The sequence below is a fragment of the Convolutriloba macropyga genome, chromosome 2 (assembly GCF_964194025.1).
Source record: "Convolutriloba macropyga chromosome 2, txConMacr16.3, whole genome shotgun sequence".
Classification (NCBI taxonomy): Eukaryota; Metazoa; Xenacoelomorpha; order Acoela; family Convolutidae; genus Convolutriloba; species Convolutriloba macropyga.
Genome location: NC_134469.1, coordinates 64,559,021 through 64,580,657, shown reverse-complemented (window position 1 = coordinate 64,580,657; position 21,637 = coordinate 64,559,021). Strand labels below are relative to the sequence as shown.

Genomic DNA, 21,637 nt, shown 5'->3' with positions numbered 1-21,637 from the left:
AAAGAATCCTGGAAGTATTTTGAAAAGTGTGTATTTCTGTAGCTGTTAAAGGCTCTTTTTAGAGGCTCAAGCTAAACCTTTGTCTGGGTAGTTTATACTTCTTCAATCTTAGCAAGAAATGAGCTCTTCCTTAAAGAATCCTGCAAGAAAATCTGACAAAGGAAACTCTGACTTCTTCAGTTATTTTTTATTATTTGACTGGATGATGATACCAGTCGAGCTTAAAAAATGTCAGTGTTAAACATGAAAAAGCAACATTCCTGGATTGAGACCGGCATTGGTTGAAGAAGTTGCAGGTGCAGTTATGTGGGAAACGTGATGGTACACAGTACAAACTGACAGAGTTTTATTTGACCTTTTAATCTTTTCAACATTAAAAACGCGAAAAACATCAAAAAATTGAACTTTTTCGCTGAAGGAGATAGTGAATTCTTTTAAGATTTTCTATCGATTAGATTTGTAAAACCTGCACAGAGAACAGTATGTTCTTCCAAACGTTCTATCTACAACAATATGAATTTGATTCATATTTCCGCTAATTCAAATATAGCAAAATTCTTGCAAGACTTTAGCAAGATTTGGATTCATCTTCCAAGAACTTTGCTACATTGGAATCTGCTGATCACTAGGGAGGCATGAGACTTTTACCTAAACCAGTTAAAAAAGAAATTGAACTGCGAAGAAATCAAATGATGAAAGAATTAACGAGGTACAATCGAAACAATAAGACTGTGACATTAATTCGCAAAGAAGATTGTATTTCTCGTTCTCACACATTCATTTATCACCTGAACAATAATTTAATTCATTTGTCTATAGGCTGGGAAAAAATTTGCAATCAGATAAAAAAACGGAGAAAATCGCAGCTGCCGTAAAAAAATTAGATTCAGCATATTCTGCTAATTTTTAAGGAGCAAAATCTATTAAAAATTTTTAAACAAAAACTTCTTGTGCGCTTATACAAAATCGGCGACAAAAGAGAACATAAAAAATCAAATTTGTTAGGACATCGTCAAAATGAAACGATTTCGTGAAAAATGTCATTGAGCAATCGTACCGTCAAACCTGTTACGTTTCAAACATGTTCAATACTATGAATAATTCGCTATTTTCATGGAGTTCGCGTAACCTCCCGTGTCGAAACTACCCCCCTGATTATCCCCCAAACTGATGTAAGAGTAGCTGGGTAATTGTCTATGGGGGTAAAACTATGTAAGATTAGGGGGTAATGGGGGGTAAGGCGGGATTTTTTGGATTTAGGGGAGTAAAATTTAGGGGAGTAAAGCGATGTAAGATTGGGGGGGGGGGGGGGGGGGGTAATGGGGAGTAAGGGGGATTGTTAAATTTTTAACCCCATAAATTACCCCCCCAAAAAGATGTAAGATTAGGGAGTATTTTAAGGGGAGGGGGGAATTGTTAGATTTTTCCCTCAAAGTTAACAAAATTACCCCCTACTCTTGCATCGTTTTACACCCCATTACCCCTGCTCTTGAATCATTTCACCGCAAAAATTACCCCCATTACCTCCCACTCTTGCATCGAATTACCCCCCATTGCCCCCCAAAATGATGAAAGAGTTTTGAGGAGAATTGGCTAAACAATTCCCCCGTTTACCCCCTAATCTTACAATTTTTTTGCGGGTAAAAATTCGACAGGGGCTATACAATAGCATGTTACAGGGGGTATATAGTTTTGGGGAACCCGGAGGATAGTGAGAAATCCAGAACATGAGTTATTTGGTCTGATTACGGGTTTAGAAGTCACTTTGATCAGAGTCACCACGGTAGAGTGTTAGAAACGCATCAATGGATTTTACAACCTGGTGAAATAACTGCTAATTCCCGCTCTTATTAAGGTGCGAAAATCCTTAAAGCATTACAAGATCATGTATTAGTTTGTGTCTATAAAACACGTACTTTCCTTGAAGGGGGCAAAACTACAGATTTGTGACCGGTTAGCCTTCAAATAATATTTGGCAATTCTTATGTGATCTTTGCATTGGATTCGCCCATAATCTGGATTTATTCTATAATTCGGTTGTCGCTATAAGCTCTATGTATGTCCACAAATCTAAGGGGGAGGAGGTGGGAAAGACACTAAATGTTAACCGAAGTGTACTTCTGTTGTAAGGCACTTCTGCAACGTTGTGTGGTGCTTTGTTTCAGCGAAGTTTTGACGCCTTCAACAGTGCGAGGCGAAGTAGCACTTCTCAAGTGGTCACTGATGTGATTGAATTGTATGAGGACAAGGCCAGGGACGCTGGACTCGAATCCAGTGCATACGAGATGATCCACATCAACGAGAGCAATGCTGGAAAGGTAAATATTAAATGCTTCTAATTATAGTAATTTTATCAGCTGTTAGCCTAGCATAATCCGGACGTAAGAAAATAAAAAATGTACTTTATCTAAGACAGTATTGGTGCGAGCATTTATTACCCGGGTCGAATGTCCTCCATAAAATCCTCCCATTTTCTTGTAAGAGTGAGAGGGTAATTTGTTCAGATGGGGTAAAAATATGTAAGAGTGAAGCTTAGGCAGTTGTACAATCAAGAGGCAAAAGTTGGTGAAACCAACCGAAAGTTGGTGAAAATCGACGAGGGTTAAAAATGGACAACTAGTAAAATGTTATATCGACAATTTTCATAACATTTTTTTCCAAAGTCAAAAAATTATCAAAGTTATAAAGTGAATTAGAGAGTTGAAGCTACGCGCTGGCTTATGAATCTTTAAAAAAAGTTGTGAAGAAAAATAAATTTGAAAAGATGATATATATAAAAGCAGCAGTCAAAGCACGCAATTAAACAAAGAATCCCGAATATCTGATATTTCAGATAACTCAATTATACCCGTTCGTGTCCCGAAACTTAGTTTTTTTGTTAACTGCGTCAGTGTGATCAGCCGTTCTGCTACCTGTTATGCCCCCTCATATTTGACTTCCAATTGATTTCAAAATACTCGGAGGTTATGAAGAGGTCTTTTAGGAAAAACTGCATATAAAAAACAAAATACTGAGTACGCAGAGCTGCAATTAAGAACTCAAGAGATCAAAATTTAAAAACTGTCAAAAAAGTATCTGATATCCTTTTCAAATCTGTGTAGTCCAAAAAATAAACCGAGCAGAAGGAGATCTTGTTGGTTGGTTTTCATTCAATTGTGCATGCGAATAAGTGCATCCTATCACTAATGTTTAGAGTTTTTCTGATGATTTAAAGTTCTACATCAAAAATTTTATTTTTTAAAAAATTTGTTAACAATTAACTATTAATAGCCAACCAGATTTCAAATTATTTTTTCCCTTTTTATCAAGACTTAAACAAAGTTTTGAAACCAACTGAACATTGGAAGAAAAGTTAAGTTGACGCAGGTGAGGGAAGGGTTAAAAATTCCCGAAAAGTTCTAAAACTTGTTATAATTTTTTTTTCATGAAAATGCATTTATTTTGCATTTCTGAACTATATGGAGACATTGACGAAACGATAGGATACTTTTTTTTCTAAAATACCCTCGAAAAAACGGCTAGTTGTCGTATTGAAATTCGACCAAAACGTTTGATTTGATATAAAAGAATTAGGTTAAATTGCCTGCAATTCTGGGTAGAAAATGGTGAATAATTTTCAACAAAGCAAAATTCCTAAAATTTCTTTTTGTAGTGAAATTGTAGAAGCAGAGAGCTTCAAATTGATGCCTGATATGTTAGCCTGGGATGCCCTCAAAATTGTCTGAACAAAAAAAGTGAGGCTAGCATAAAATTCTGCCAATTTTTCCCCAAAAAATGTGGGAACAATAAGTACTGCAAGTACTGCAACTATTAGATGTAGATGGAAGTACAATGAAAAGTAAAGTAAAAACAAATCAGCTTGATAACGTGCGCTAGCTTCTATTTTTCCGACCTCTCTTATCCACAAACTTCTGAAACCAAGTCTTGTCAACGTTCGAAAGTTATATTTGATAGGCTTTTCAAGCTGAAGGAAGTTTAAGTGTAGAACTTTAGGCTTTGAATTTCAAGATAGTGTTTGGAACACATTGTCACTATATTGTTCAGCAACAACTTTCAATGTTTGTCAGAAAAACAGACGGAGAATTTGGGGCGTCGCTGGTAATTTATGATTGAGAACTTCATCAGCCTGGAAACTTTTTTATTTTGCTAAAAATGCACTCAATCCACAAGAAAAAAAAGGAACCGGTCCTCCTCCATAAAACAATTTCTAATGTTGTCAAGAGAGAAACAATTGATTTTTCTTATAGCATTACAAGAACTAAGGAAAATTTGATATATATTAGAGCTTCTGCGGTCGTTTCTACTAATTACATCATTCTTTTTGAAAGTACAATATCTGAACATTCCGCAATTCAAACATGAAATGATAGTGCAAACTGTTTTTCGCGAATTAGCCCTTTTATGAATTTTAAAGATTGTTTTCGCAAATTTTAGGCTACTGTTTTTGGGTGGACAAATTTAGTTGAAAATAACTGACTGGGTGCTAATTTTAAAAGACCGGCTTAATTATCAAACTATTTGCTAAAATTATGAAGAATGAGTCCAGTAAATTCCAACTACACTTTGTCATCTTCAAAAAGGCGGAAAGTTGTGACATAATTCAATGAAAACCGAAATGGGAAAAGTTAAATGAGATGTTATAAATATTATTTTGGCTTGTGTTCGTTTTGGTAAAAAAAATTTTGAACTAATATCTTTAAGAATAGAATAGAATAGTTAATTCAATTGGATAGTATTGGACAACATTTCAAATCATCACATCCAATTACAATCCAATTAGGACACAAAATGAGCATAATAGCTCTTCAAGTCTGTGCCCATATACGCAAAAAATTAATAACCCAAATAAATTGATGTCATCTTGCTGAAGCGTATTAAAAGTTAGTAATAGAGGGTAAAAACATCCCTATTATCTTTAATGTAAAGCTCACTTATTTTTGATATATGTGCTTTCACTTGCTGAAAAATAAAGTTTTGAAAGCTTTCGGGTAATAAATTCAGTTGTTTTAGCCAATTATATGTTTTCTTCAACAAGTCAGCTAATGACTTTGTTTTTTGTAGTTTTCGAAATTGGTGGGGGAAATAGGCCTCTTATACTCCATCTCGTTTGTTTTTTAACGACTGCTTGACTTTGCGGAATTATGTATTGTAGCGGAGATTCGGACCTTATTTGTTTAAAAAGTTCTTTAACAAGTTCAATCACGTAAAGTTCGTATACAGTCTATATCTTGTTGTCAATTAGTGTAAGACCTAAGGATTCATATTTTTTCCTGAAAAAAATTGCTCGAATGATTTTTCGCTGTACCCTATCAATTTTTTCTAAATTCTGTTTGCTTGTGTTCACATAGACTAATAGACCATAAGTTATGACCGATTTGGCAAAAGAGTCATAAAACATTAGAAGACACCTTCTTGGATAAAAATGTCGTACCCGATACATTAGTCCGCAAAACTTGTTAAGTTTTTTAACAACAAAATCAACATGATCACGGAATGTTAAGTTCTTATCAATGTAGATTCCTAAATACTTAAAAGATGTGTTGTAATCTAGAGCATTATACTTGAGTTTAACTTTTTCTTTTGTGGGTTTACCGAAATTTATAGCTTCACTTTTGACATAATTAATTGTTAATTTGTTAGTATTAAACCAGTTGGAAACTCTTTCAACATCCATTTGTAGAGGCGAATTATTGTCATTACTGGCATTAACAACAGTAGTATCATCTGCGAACATTACTAAAGTGCTTTCATTACAAACTGCGGGGAGATCATTGATATACAAAATGAACAAAAAAGGGCCCAGAACAGAGCCCTGAGGTACGCCACAAACTATTTGCTTTTCTGTCGTTTTTTTTGCATCCTGCACTTACAAACTGGGTGCGCCCAATTAAATAATTCTTTAATAGCTCTAAAATTGGACCTCCGAATCCATATCTTTCTATTTTTAGTAACAAAATTTCATGATCTATTGTATCAAAAGCTTTGCTTAAGTCAATAAAACTAGCTTGCCCAGTTGATTTGTTGGCAATAACATTTCGAATATACTCCGTTATGGTGGCAACTGCATGCACACATGGCATTTTAGATCTAAAGCCAAACTGATTGTTCGCTAGCAAATTATTTTTAACACAAAATTTCATCATCCTCTTAAGTAAGATCTTCTCCAGAATTTTGCTTATTGTACTCAGTAAACTGATAGGTCTGTAATTACCAGGGTCAGTCTTGTTTCCTTTTTTATATAAGGGTATTACTTTGGCTATTTTTAATGAATCTGGGAAAATACGCTCTATATACAATAATTAATGGCTCTTGTAAGATGACATTCATTAATGGGAGAACAACACTTCAAAATTTCGTTTGAGATTCCATCATGACCAGTACTTTTCTTGTTTTTCATTTTCCTCAAGATTTTTGTAACCTCTGATTCATTTGTTTGATGAAGTACCATCGTTTTTTCATTATTGCGTATATTGCAACTGCTTTTTTTGTTATTAAATTTTGCAGATAATTTTGGTCCAATTGAAACAAAGTAATCGTTCAAGTCATCAAGATTTGATAAATCGATGGTATTGTCCTTTCTTTTACAAGTTTTTAGTGTCCTATAAATAATTTTTGGTCTTGGAATTTTACCTAGTTTTTTGAAGTTATCGTCTCTTTTTCCATTTCTTATCAAGTTAGTTACCTTGTTCCGTATTTGTTTATATCTAGTTTGGTTTTCAATAGTAGGATCTGCTATCCATTTTTGAAACATTTTGTCTCTCTTTATAATGGCATTTTTGATTTCATTTGCAATCCAGCTTGCAGATTTAGGAGAATCAGATGTTTCGAACACCTTTTCAGGCGCAAATTTGTTTAAATTTTCAATAATTTTCTTGATCATTGTACTCATGTAATCATTAGCATTCAAATTTTCAGGAATTTTTTTGATATTCTGGTCTAAGACGAAAAGAAAATTCAGCGCTTTGTCTGTTTTGATTGATTTCAAATTTCGCATGAGTACCGATGACTGAATGCTTTTAATTTTTAAGCTTGATACAAAAAATTCAGCAGTTAATATAAAATGATCGCCTATTGTCGTCGCTAGCGTTTCAGTTTTTATGTTTGTTTCTGTGATTATATGATCAATACAGCTCTTTGAATTTTTGGTTACCCTTGTAGGCATTGAGTTTTGTACTTGAAAATCAAATGATCTTAAAAGATTCTCATAATTTTTTGTACTTTTTTCTCTCTTTAATATATCTATGTTGAAATCACCAAAGATTAAACTTTCCTCTTTTGAAAACTTCAAACAATGTAAAATGGTTTCCAGCTTTGGTTGAAAATCAGTTAACTTCAAAGACGGAGGTCTATAAATCACACAAAAATTATGCAAACATTTCTCGTCGTATTTCACTTGTAAAATTAAGCATCCAATTTCTGTGTTAGTATCCTGTATTGTATTTTGAAGACTATCTCTAATGTAAAAGGCTACTCCACCAGATCGTCTCTTAGCGTTGTTTCTGGGTTTTGACACTTTTGTCTGATAACCTGGTAGATCATAGTCGTCAGGCTGGTCACTATCTTTTAACCATGTCTCAGTTAAAGCAATAACATCAGGTTTTTGATCTAATGTATCAAGGAAAACTACTAGTTCAGCATGATGGAATCTCAAAGATTGAATGTTTAAACCCAAAAAAGTTCGGCTTTTGTTTTTAGTATGACAATCAATGATGTATGAAGACTAAATCGGATTCTCTTCACTGCTCTGATTACTCGAGAAGTTATTGCATTCATCGTTCAAGTTTGTACATTTTGGACGGCGGAGACTCTTTTTCAACCAATAAATTGAATACTTTTTCAGTCAAACAGCATAACTTGTCCAGCTTGTCAAATTGTTTTGTGCCACAATGCTTTTGAAAACTTCCTTGAGGTGATTGAAAAGCCACCTGCCGACTTCTTTTCGATGGTGTTTTCTTATTTACATAAGGTGTTTGTGCCAACATCTCTACTGTTTCCATACCCCATTCGTTTTCAGTATTACCATTAGTTCTCACAAGGTAATCAACTTGATGCCGACTGTCAACTGGATACCAAGTTGTATCGTTTTCTGAGAACTTAACGCGTACTTGGTTTTTGTTCGTGGTTGTAAGAAGATTTTTTTCTTTTCTGCAATAGTTGTACAAGTCTCTATCACTTTCCGCTAGACGCTCGTTTATGTGGATTTTTGCCCCAGAAACCGGATCAAAAAAAGAATTGCGCTTAAACCATACCGAATCGCGCTGATGATTATAAAGAAATTTAACAATTATGGATTTTCTTTTACCTTTCCCAGGTAGGTAATGGCAGGCCGCAATATCATGAGTTTCAATTGGAATTTGTACTGACCTGATTAACTCCACAATTTTGTGTACCGGGTACTCACCACCGTTCTCTACCCCATGAAAAGTCAAACACATAAAAGATGAATAACGTTCCAATTTAGTAACTCTCTTTGAAAGCTCCTCCTTTTCGGTCCTTAGTTGATCACATCCTCTACGCAGTTGGTTGATTTCTTCTTTTTGATAATTAATTTCTTTAATGAAATCCAGAAATAATGAACGCATTGAATTTGTATCGTTAAGATCAATTGAGTTTAGTTTCTCATACAGCGCCATAGTTAAGAATGCAGTTGAAATTTTATTACGTAATGCAGTGTAAAAGAAAGCGACTGTTTGCTAACTGCTCATTTCGTGCTCTGTGCTCATTTCGTGCTCTTTAAGTGAACCATCAAATGAATTGTAAATGTTTTAATCCTGATATTTGTTTGTTCCGATGAGAAATAGCCAACTCTAATTAAGCCGTCGTAAAAGCAACTTATCCTAACTTTTAGAATTTAATGTTTCTGTCAGATTTTTTACTAGTTGAATATCTACCAAAATAGGAAATGTTTAGGAAATAGAAAACATAATGCAGAAAATTGTCATCCTAAGAATTGAACAAACCCAAGAATGCAAAAGAAATTTTTTAGAAGCAAAGCTTAAAAAATTATATATAGCTCCTATCCTTTCAAGAGAAAATAAGCATGACCAAAGCAAAAATATCGTACACCAAAATGTTGTAGAGCCAAAACATTTCGTACACTAGACAGGAAGCACCAATTTTGCTAAAACTAACGAAAGAAAAGGTGAAAGACAAACAAGAATTTCAATAGAAATGACATGTTTTTCTGTTTAAAAAGAGGGCATAGAGGCCTGTGATGCACGCAATTATAATATGTTGAACATGAAAACATAAGTGTCTATGACTAGAGAGCATAGTCAAGCTTTCGCCAAAAAACAATAAACAACAATCAAACAATCAAGAACAACTCAATTTTCATAATGCTGGAACCCAACAAAATACTTTGCTAAATAGCCAATACTTCTGCATTTTATTTTGTGAGACCCAGTAGTCAGAAAACAAAAATGGGGAAAACACAAAACAAGCATTTTTTGCGAAAAATTTCTGTCATAAACTTTACAAACAATAGCTCTAAAGTGACACTAATTTATAGATCATCTATGCAAATTGAGAAAATTGATGCGAATTGTCTTGAATGCAATTTAGTGAATTAAGAGACAAAAACTAAAAAAAAACGAGTGATATATTTGGAAGCAAGGTAAATCTGTTTGTTTAAACCGTTGGTTATCAATTATTACAGCTAAATCGACTCATTTGTGCTTCTTCAAAACAACCATTGAGAACAATAGCAAATTAGGTATGGAAAAAGGACTTGAAATGCAAAACTGTCAAGGCTAAAAAAACCGACAAAAAATGCGAAAGCACCTATTGCGTCATGAAAAATAAGCTGCACTTTCATTGGCTCAGGCAGCTGCAATTGTGCGAAACTAGAATGTACGCCACGTTTTTTCAAATGATTTTTTCTTTCAGAAAAACATATGACCAGCAGAAATAGAGTTAAAGTGCATCATGTGAAAAAAAATCACAATATTAAATTTATTCTAAACGGTGTTTTGTAACTCGACTTTAAAGCCTTCACGTTTTAAACTACTCATATTTTACTTTGTTTAGTATTCGGATTGACAAAAGTATTCTCTAATTTGACTTTCGTCATCTACGTAGATAAAACGTAGATAGACACTAAAATTTTGAACCTTCGATAGTCAACAAAGCATGCAAAACGCCTAATAAGAACAAAAACAATTTTATGAAGATAACACTTTGCCTATTATATCTAGAAAAAAAATGTTGCCAAGCTATTCAGTTTGAATGAAAACATGTTAAGCAACCTCAAAATCCAAGTTATCTGAGAAAAAATTTGATAGTCAAAAACAGAAACTATAATCTTGGCCAAATACATTTTTTCATAATAAATAAGTGAAGAAAAACAGTCAAAAGGTTGCCAAGCAAGAAATAGTTGAAAATGGCTATAATGTTTCAAAAACTGAATGTCAAAATGATTTAACTTTGAAGATAGTAAGATTAATGACAACTACCCTTTTCAGACTAATCAACAAGATAACAAAAAGACATACGCAGAACGCAAAATGACGTTTATTTTAAGAAAACAATTTCACGGATTTTAAATTATAGCTTCAGCTAACAAATCAAGCCATTAAATAGATTCAAACCCGTGGCATCAAAATTTAATAAAACTTGCAGGACTCGTCCTTTAAAGAATAAATGACAAACTAAAACAAACAAAATGTAAGAGCATTCCCAAATTTTTTTAAGGCAATTGGCTTGATTATATACTTGACTATTAGCCAAATAACAAAAACCTGGAAAAGACTACATTAATTTCTATTAGTTAGACAATTAATGGGGCTTTATTTTTCGAGACTTCTTTGTCAAAGTTGCTACGATCGTTATGAAGCGAAACTATAGTTTAATTTATGCGTCATTGAACTTTTGAAACGACGGGACAGGACAATAAAAGGGGAAAACTAACAGAACATTGAAATTTTCTGTAACAGAGTAATTCCAACGGTATTTAGACCTATAGAAAATGAATTCAAATAGTTATATATTCAGTTTTGCCGCGTAATAGCGCCAACAGCTAAGTGACGCACCATCACAAATTACAATCAGAAGTACCTACAAATAACTCAAAAAATATGTTTTGAAATCGCGTAGCGAAAACTGCGTTTGAGAATGTGGATAATTAAAAAAATTCATTATTTAAAGTCTTTACTACCGAGCAATGTTAATTTTTTCAGAGCCAAAAACTTGCCGTTAATGAGACTATTTAATAAGCCTAGCAAAAACCCAAAATACTTCTAAAATTCACAAAAACCTCTGGAGTTTTGCCAAAAAATATTGTAATTTGAATTTCAGCAGTACGATGTCCTTTAGTGATTCCGGAACTTTTATCCCTGACAAAAAATGTATAAAGTACGAAAATTTCAGTTTAAAAAGCAATTGGACTAATCTGGTAGTTGAATTAAATAGTTAACGATCAGACTATCAATATTGTGACAGTAGCATTCAGTATTGTTCAACAAAGTGTATTACCCTCTATGCGCGGAAAAATCAAGCAAAGAGTATCCGATTTTTTGAAAATTGGGTGGCCAAATCACAAGTACTACGTTATAAAAGTATCGATATCACGCATCTCTAAAAGTTACGCGCCAAAATTGTTATGGTCATTGAGACAAACAGAGGAGCAGAATATTAGTCGAATTGGTGTCGTCGTAAAAAAGAAACTAGAAACAAATAATAAAGGGACTAAGAAACGATACAAAACTTAACAACGAGCTTGGAAAAAAACGAATAGTTATCGGTCAAAGTCATTGAAAAAGTATTAACCTATGCAACATCTCATTAATGACACTTAGAGAGATATTTATCTTACTAACACAGAGCCAAAATTTAAACAAAAACCACAACTAAGTGATATGGCAACAAAATGGGGGAAACTCAATTACAATCTATAAAATTTGTTGCAAACGAAAATTTTCTTTCCAAGTCCAAAAATTCACTTGCAATTAATCGAAGCATGTTGTTAGATTTACTTATGCCTCATTAAGAAGCCGAATAGAATAATAATAGTTTTGACCAATTGAGAGAAAACAGATATTTTAAATACGGGGTCAAAAAACAATTTACTACTCATTGGGGGCTTCAAACAGCAAACAATTGCAATAATGCACAATTGGAAATTATATTTAATTGCATATTTCAGGAAAAAATACCAAAACAAATTTTCTTACGTGGAAAAAACTTGCTAGAGCCGATTTTTTCTTTTAGATTTACTGTGCAACAAATTTGAACTTCAAAACTACTCGACATTAAAACGGCAAAAACAGAAACGAAACCAATTAAAAAGCATTTGGGATACAAATCAAAGTAAGAACGTCAACAGACTTACTGAATTCATCGTATCATTTAATAGCTAATCAATATATTCCCCTTGCAGTTTTCTGCACGAAAAATTTTTGCTGTTCATCTGTGTTGTAGAGCCCTGAAATAAAGTTGCGTCATCGAAAAGTAAATTTCAGATTCTTTTATTGTTTTCGATATAACACATGTTTATATAAGTATCGATATCACGCATCTTTAAAAGTTACGCGCCAAAATTGTTATGGTCATTGAGACAAACAGAGGAGCAGAATATTAGTCGAATTGGTGTCGTCGTTAAAAAAAAGAAACTAGAGACAAATAATAATGGGACTAAGAAACGATACAAAACTTAACAACGAGCTAAGAAAAAAACGAATAGTAATCGGTCAAAGTCATTGAAAAAGTATTAACCTATGCAACATCTCATTAATGACACTAAGAGAGATATTTATCTTACGAACACAGAGCCAAAATTTAAACAAAAACCACAACTAAGTGATATGGCAACAAAATGGGGGAAACTCAATTACAATCTATAAAATTTGTTGAAAACGAAAATTTTCTTTCCAAGTCCAAAAATTCACTTGCAATTAACCGAAGCATGTTGTTAGATTCACTTATGCCTCATTAAGAAGCCGAATAGGTTAATAATAGTTTTGACCAATTGAGAGAAAACAGATATTTTAAATACGCGGTCAAAAAACAATTTACTACTCATTGGGGCTTCAAAGAGCAAACAATTGCAATAATGCACAATTGGAAATTATATTTAATTGCATATTTCAGGAAAAAATGCCAAAAAACAAGTTTTCTTACGTGGAAAAAACTTGCTAGAGCCGATTTTTTCTTTTAGATTTACTGTGCAACAAATTTGAGCTTCAAAACTACTCGACATTAAAACGGCAAAAACAGAAACGAAACCAATTAAAAAGCATTTGGGATACAAATCAAAGTAAGAACGTCAACAGACTTACTGAATTCATCGTATCATTTAATAGCTAATCAATATATTCCCCTTGCAGTTTTCTGCACGAAAAATTTTTGCTGTTCATCTGTGTTGTAGAGCCCTGAAATAAAGTTGCGTCATCGAAAGGTAAATTTCAGATTCTTTTATTGTTTTCGATATAACACATGTTTATATAAGTATCGATATCACGCATCTTTAAAAGTTACGCGCCAAAATTGTTATGGTCATTGAGACAAACAGAGGAGCAGAATATTAGTCGAATTGGTGTCGTCGTTAAAAAAAAAGAAACTAGAGACAAATAATAATGGGACTAGGAAACGATACAAAACTTAACAACGAGCTAAGAAAAAAACGAATAGTAATCGGTCAAAGTCATTGAAAAAGTATTAACCTATGCAACATCTCATTAATGACACTAAGAGAGATATTTATCTTACGAACACAGAGCCAAAATTTAAACAAAAACCACAACTAAGTGATATGGCAACAAAATGGGGGAAACTCAATTACAATCTATAAAATTTGTTGAAAACGAAAATTTTCTTTCCAAGTCCAAAAATTCACTTGCAATTAACCGAAGCATGTTGTTAGATTCACTTATGCCTCATTAAGAAGCCGAATAGATTAATAATAGTTTTGACCAATTGAGAGAAAACAGATGTTTTAAATACGCGGTCAAAAAACAATTTACTACTCATTGGGGCTTCAAAGAGCAAACAATTGCAATAATGCACAATTGGAAATTATATTTAATTGCATATTTCAGGAAAAAATACCAAAAAACAAATTTTCTTACGTGGAAAAAACTTGCTAGAGCCGATTTTTTCTTTTAGATTTACTGTGCAACAATTTTGAACTTCAAAACTACTCAACATTAAAACGGCAAAAACAAAAACGAAAACAATTAAAAAGCATTTGGGATACGATTCAAAGTAAGAACGTCAACAGACTTACTGAATTCATCGTATCATTTAATAGCTAATCAATATATTCCCCTTGCAGTTTTCTGCACAAAAGATTATTGCTGTTCATCTGTGTTGTAGAGCCCTAAAATAAAGTTGCGTCATGGAAAGGTAAATTTCAGATTCTTATATTGTTTTCGATATAACGCATGTTTATATAAGTATCGATATCACGCATCTCTAAAAGTTACGCGCCAAACTTGTTAAGGTCATTGAGACAAACAGAGGAGCAGAATATTAGTCGAATTGGTGTCGTCTTAAAAAAAAAGAAACTAGAGACAAATAATAATGGGTCTAAGAAGCGATACAAAACTTAACAACGAGCTTGGAAAAAAACGAATAGTTATCGGTCAAAGTAATTGAAAAAGTATTAACCTATGCAACATCTCATTAATGACACTGAGAGAGATATTTATCTTACTAACACAGAGCCAAAATTTAAACAAAAACCACAACTAAGTGATATTGCAACAAAATGGGGGAAACTCAATTACAATCTATAAAATTTGTTGCAAACGAAAATTTTCTTTCCAAGTCCAAAAATTCACTTGCAATTAATCGAAGCATGTTGTTAGATTTACTTATGCCTCATTAAGAAGCCGAATAGATTAATAATAGTTTTGACCAATTGAGAGAAAACAGATATTTTAAATACGCGGCCAAAAAACAATTTACTACTCATTGGGGCTTCAAAGAGCAAACATTTGCAATAATGCACAATTGGAAATTATATTTAATTCCATATTTCAGGAAAAAATGCCAAAAACAAATTTTCTTACGTGGAAAAAACTTGCTAGAGCCGATTTTTTCTTTTAGATTTGATGTGCAACAATTTTGAAATTCAAAACTACTCGACATTAAAACGGCAAAAACAAAAACGAAACCAATTAAAAAGCATTTGGGATACGAATCAAAGTAAGAACGTCAACAGACTTACTGAATTCATCGTATCATGTAATAGCTAATCAATATATTCCCCTGGCAGTTTTCTGCACAAAAGATTTTTGCTGTTCATCTGTGTTGTAGAGCCCTAAAATAAAGTTGCGTCATGGAAAGGTAAATTTCAGATTCTTATATTGTTTTCGATATAACGCATGTTTATATAAGTATCGATATCACGCATCTCTAAAAGTTACGCGCCAAACTTGTTAAGGTCATTGAGACAAACAGAGGAGCAGAATATTAGTCGAATTGGTGTCGTCTTAAAAAAAAGAAACTAGAGACAAATAATAATGGGACTAAGAAACGATACAAAACTTAACAACGAGCTTAGAAAAAAACGAATAGTTATCGGTCAAAGTAATTGAAAAAGTATTAACCTATGCAACATCTCATTAATGACACTTAGAGAGATATTTATCTTACTAACACAGAGCCAAAATTTAAACAAAAACCACAACTAAGTGATATGGCAACAAAATGGGGGAAACTCAATTACAATCTATAAAAATTGTTGCAAACGAAAATTTTCTTTCCAAGTCCAAAAATTCACTTGCAATTAACCGAAGCATGTTGTTAGATTTACTTATGCCTCATTAAGAAGCCGAATAGATTAATAATAGTTTTGACCAATTGAGAGAAAACAGTTATTTTAAATACGGGGTCAAAAAACAATTTACTACTCATTGGGGGCTTCAAACAGCAAATAATTGCAATAATGCACAATTGGAAATTATATTTAATTGCATAATATTTCAGGAAAAAATGCCAAAAAAAACAAATTCTCTTACGTGGAAAAAAACTTGCTAAAGCCTATTTTTTTCTTTTAGATTTACTGTGCAACAATTTTGAACTTCAAAACTACTCGACATTAAAACGGCAAAAACAAAAACGAAACCAATTAAAAAGCATTTGGGATACGAATCAAAGTAAGAACGACAACAGACTTACTGAATTCATCGTATCATTTAATAGCTAATCAATATATTCCCCTTGCAGTTTTCTGCACGAAAGATTTTTGCTGTTCATCTGTGTTGTAGAGCCCTAAAATAAAGTTGCGTCATGGAAAGGTAAATTTCAGATTCTTATATTGTTTTCTATTGTACTGACGTGCTTTTAGTATTAATATTGATTAGAATTTCTCATCCGTCGATTATTTTGCTTTTTTCAAGAAAAATCAAAAATTTATTACTGAACAATAGTTCGTGAGCAAAAGACTCTTAGCATCATTTTCAAAACAATCAATCTTGAGCTATGGAGGTACAAACAACGAATTGGAAAAAACAATTGGAGATTTACTTCGAATCAAAACCTAATCCCAACTTCAATACGGAAATTGGCGCAACAATAACAGAAATTTTTTGAGCTTGAAAAGAGTAACAGAACGAAAACAAAAAACATCCTTAGTGAAACATTAATTCCAAATTTGACCACATTTACAATTTTTCTTATTGTTTCGAAATATCATGGGCATTAAAAACATTCCCCCAGAAAACAGTTCAAATACTTTCCAGTTTTCTCTTCTCTCTGGTCTTCGACTTATACAAGTGGTTGACTTAAACATTTCTTGTTTCAAATAATACATTCATACACACTACCGATAGAAAAGGGGCTCCACCAATACAAGGGGCTCCGCCGTGAAAAATGCAGAGCTCCAAATACAATTCAACTTTTTTTGAATTATAGACAGAAAGCTATAGCGCCCTAATGCAATTCGAACTATTTGAATTTTTAAAAAACCAGGATGAAACCAAATGCAGCCTCGCTATCGCTCGCTTTGCGGCTATTAAAAATCAGTTATGAACTTTGGATGTGGATTCCATTTTTCCATGGCCGTTTGTTATAAAAAACATTTGACTCAGTAGTCGTGAAGAAATTCATTCATAACAATAAACACGAACCACCAAAAGAGACATGAAACATTTAACTTGGTGTCGGATAAAACTTCTCGAAAAAGATGCAATCCAACCGCTATCTGCTCGGAATGGCGTTTTCCATGCATTGATCAAAACGAACAACTTTTAGTGGGGAGTAGTGAAAACATTTATAAGTAACACTTTTTAGGCAATTTGCAAGTACGCAAAGAACAACAACATTGATCACGTGATCCTGGGCACTCGAGGATTCTCCAAGCTCAGACGCAAACTGCTCGGAAGTGTGAGTGACTACGTCTTGAACAACTGTGTCGTCTCCACAACTATAGTGCGACAACCACCAGAGGACAAATGAGACAACCCACCCCTATCACACTCCAATCGCCCCACACCCACCTTGATCACACCCCTTCCCACTTGTCTAGCTTCACTCGTCCAGACAAATACGTAAATACCGACGCACTAATCTCGTTGACACGAACCATGGTTTCTCATTTTTTGTTTCAATTGGTTGCTATTTGCACGTAGAGGCAATAAAGGGGTAGACTGGCGCCACCCATCATTACTAGCTAGTACAGCACACCTATAATAGCTCCACATCGAGCAGTTGTGCTCGATTTGTTTAGCAGGGTCTATTGCCCTCCACAATTGCCCAGGGTCTATTGCCAAAATTCACCTATTTTGCCCTCCACAATGTGTTCTTAAATACTTGTTGATTTTGCTTAATATAGACCAATTTTTTGGATATTTGTAGGTCGATATTATTTTAACAGTAATCCGCAGTCATATTGGCCCAAAATTTGTTAAATTTTAAAGGTCTGTACTAGCTGGTAATGCTTAAAAATGTTCAAAAATTAAAGAGTGGACACAGTTTGGCCGCAAAACTACTGAGGTTTACGGTCTGAACCTATTAACCTCACGTTATTTTGATTAAAAGAAGCTCAGCTGCGCTGTTGTAAGGCTCACTACATCTGAATTTTCTACCATTTTTTGAAAATCTCCAAACTTAATTTGACCAAACTAATAGTTTCCTGTTTTCAAAATCAATATTTCGCACAACATTAAATTGACGCTTAGGGCTAGGTTTTGTTAACTTTTGGTTTAAACAGTTGATCAACCAATCAGAGCACGAGAAAAATCGGCTTCAAATATCATTTTATGGCTTTATTACTCTGCGCCCGTTTGGCTCTACCGGTGTTTTCCATTCAAATGAAAGATAATAAAAGTTAAGGTAGGCAAATAAGAACAGTTAAGGTCAGAGTGCACAGGTGAATCATCATATAGCTACAGATAATATAAGGCAGACCCGATGTGGGCTCCTTTTACAGCCTTAAAGTATAAAGAGCTAGGGCTACTTATTTATGCGCGCGAAGTAGACTTACCTATATCTCTCAGACTAACCCACTCTGTAAAACACTGAGAGTAAACTTCTATTATTACGGTGGTTAAGAAGTATAGCACCAGAGTCAATGGTATACACATGGTGTATCTTACTTAAGACTGACTACAGTTAGTTCAGTTCTCTCTATACAAAAGAGAATAGTGTCTTCTCAGTCTCTGATTGGTTGAAGGTGTACATTCAGTATTTCCACTGCTACAAAATCATATATGGCTATTAACCAACTAGAAAATGGAGAATGTATGGTATGTCAAAACTTTCACTCATGATTTTTTTTTCGTTTTCTGTCACGAGTAAAAACCTGGGAATAGGACTCAACGTCATTTAATTTTTATGAAATCATGAAAACCATATCCCAAACCGCTTTTGAATTCTCAGATATCATAACAATAACATGCATAAAAATTTTTGTACCGTCCGTGCTGTAAATGATATTGGATATGACTTTTAAGACGGTTTACCCGGGTATATTGTTTTATTGCACAGAAACCGTTTTTCGTTGGAAAGTTGATTAATAATATAAATTTTGCATAGGATAACCTAAGCTTGACAAGAAGCTCTACTTGTTCAACATGTACTTGGCTAGTGAAAAGAAGCCTTGAGGAGCAAGAAAAAGATATATTTGGAACTGAGTAAACCTAGCAAAATCATCAAGCAAACTTTTCATGGGCTTTGACGGACTTTAAACAACCCGTTTAAGAGTGGTTAGCGTGTTCAACCCGAGCGAGCTGACAAAACGAATGAAATATTGAGGCCTGTTCAAATAACAGCGCTCAATTTCTTTAAACACCATTACTGCAAATACAACAGCGGAGCAGTGATCTAATTTGTTATACACGGAGGCATACCTATTCTTTTTTATTACGTAGATTATTTATAATTTCAAATATATTGATACTATTTATAGATTGAAAGATTAGAAAACGTTACTTGTCCCAATGAAATTTGATGTCATTAATTTCTGAATTTGTGGCTGCTTCAACTGTTCCGTATTTTTGCAATGTCAAACCTGTAATTCAATGTTCAGCTGCTGCGTTTTTATACTTTTATCACACACAACAAAAAATAATGTGTTTGGTTCATCACACCATTCCGGTTGTTGGTAATTGGTTTGTTTTGTATTCCAGTCAAATTAGGTCGGCCTGCTGGTGAGATTAACCAAAACCATTTTAGTCAACCACCTATCATTTTACCCCGATTCTTTCACCGCTCTATCATTGCACACCGATTTTAATCCATTATATGATGAACACTCCCAGGTCGAGGTGCGCGACCCAAGCCAGCCCTGATCAGACAGACTTGTGTACCAGGGGGGGGGGGGGGTCGCACAACTTGGGTCGCACACGGGGGGCAAACCGCGGACGTTCCGCAGAGTCTGCGACCACTACCTACGGTCTGGACAGTCTAATTAGGGCCTCATCCAGATGGTCTGATCAGAGCACTACCTACGGTCTGGATGGTCTGATCAGAGCTGGCTTCGGTCGCGCACCTCGACCTGCTATGGGCTGTTATCATTCGGTCATGCCTCGCAGGCCATGGCCATGACTCAATGGCACGTGGGACTTGATATTAATCTACCACAACCGGACGTGGGATCAATTTATTCTCTTATTTATGATAAAACAAGCTTGTAATGTCGACTGATAGTTTGCGGGGGTGTGGAAATATATGGTGTTAAGATATCCGGGGTTAAACGAATCGGGGTGAAAAGAAGTAGAACCAAAATAAACAATATCGGAAACTCACGATAGGTTCGAGTTACTTTGCCGTAAGAGGGAGGGGAATTCTACGTGCACTTCTAACAAAAAGCAATTTCCGAGTTCCCCCCAAAAAGAAACAAAAATTGCATAATAGATGTAAACTCCCAAATATAAACGATTTCTTGAGATATTTGCGAATGCACACTAAAAATTAGCAAACTTTGAGGTTACTGAACTTCCAAATTACTGCCTCCACAAAGCATTAGTGGGGGGGGGGGGGGGGTCACAACACACTGAAATAATCAAAACACAAGAACACATCTCATGTGAAAGCAGGTCCTCAACACTTAAAGCGAATAACAAGAGTGAATATCATTATGTTCTCTCTCACTCAGTCATACTCAGAATTTTTTTAATATAGTAAGTTCCATAAAACTGCAACACAAGCGAACGTTAGAAAAACTGTCGACATGCAAATGAACAACGAAGCTCTGATGTCTGCACGTTTTAAATTTGAACTTTGATCTTTCGCTTGTTGTGCAATTTTTTGGGGCTGACTATAGTATAGAGGGGAGCCACATTTCAAAAATTATACGTTTCTTTATATTTTTCCGGATGTTCACGTTGCAGCTCTCCGTAGATTTTTCAAAACCAACTGACTCACATCAAAGCGTGAGTCAAAACCAACTGAGTCACTAATTTTCGCACTTTTACGCAGATTCATTTCATTTAAAAGTTGCGCAAAGATTTTTATGAAATTAAAACACATGCCGAATTTTGGTTCACGGATATCCATGCGATTTACAGGGACGCGATTTGAGGGATTAGGAGCCAATTTTTGCATCTATTATTGCTAAAAATTGCTGACGAAATTAGCGACAACGGAAGTGATATTCGCATTGTCGCAGATTTCGGCAGATTTTGCTCGAAAGCGGAAAACCAAGGAAATGACATTTCTCTGTTGAAACATTTGATACCAGGCAGCTGGAGCTGTCGAAAAAAAATTGTGGGTATACACTGCTAATGCACTCAAAACCAGACCAACATAAAGATTAAAGCTCTCCACATGACAAATTATTAATTCCGCAACTAAAGATAAAAAGATGAGGCAGCGAGCAAACAGACTCACAATGTGTATTAACAAAACCCTTCAAGATGAATACACATTTGTCACACAATAAAACTTCCGTGAGCGATACTTCTGTACAAGGTATACTTTACAACAATATAATGTTTTTTAGTACGATTAGAATAACAAAAAATTTACTATCCATATAAACCTGTACGAATGCATGCTAGGAACTCTTTTGCCTTTCTGAGCACCGTTTCAGAGCTGTTCTAAGTCGATTACTGTATTTAATTACGTATGTGTAGGTTTTTAATGGAAAATTTTACATATCAAATAGCCGATGAAACCCCATTTAAAATGTAGGAAAGGCTTTCTCTAGAAATTGAGTTGATTTCTCACAATGTTGGACAATTATTTCAAAAGCTCG

The 21,637-nt window shown here is 34.2% G+C and overlaps 2 protein-coding genes across 3 annotated transcripts in view; one reads left to right on the top strand and one right to left on the bottom strand.

Moving 5' to 3' along the window:
- The window catches only part of LOC142335404 (uncharacterized), a 33,503-nt gene extending 15,825 nt beyond the window's left edge, over nucleotides 1–17,678 (top strand). Inside the window, exons 2-3 of the mRNA XM_075383875.1 lie at nucleotides 2,166–2,318; nucleotides 17,233–17,678. Coding sequence (XP_075239990.1) covers nucleotides 2,166–2,318; nucleotides 17,233–17,397 — 318 coding nt within the window. The 3' untranslated portion in view covers nucleotides 17,398–17,678. The remainder of the gene's footprint in view (nucleotides 1–2,165; nucleotides 2,319–17,232) is intronic.
- The window catches only part of LOC142334606 (delta(3,5)-Delta(2,4)-dienoyl-CoA isomerase, mitochondrial-like), a 440,398-nt gene that overhangs the window by 88,314 nt on the left and 330,447 nt on the right, over nucleotides 1–21,637 (bottom strand). The gene's annotated exons all lie outside the window — the stretch shown is intronic.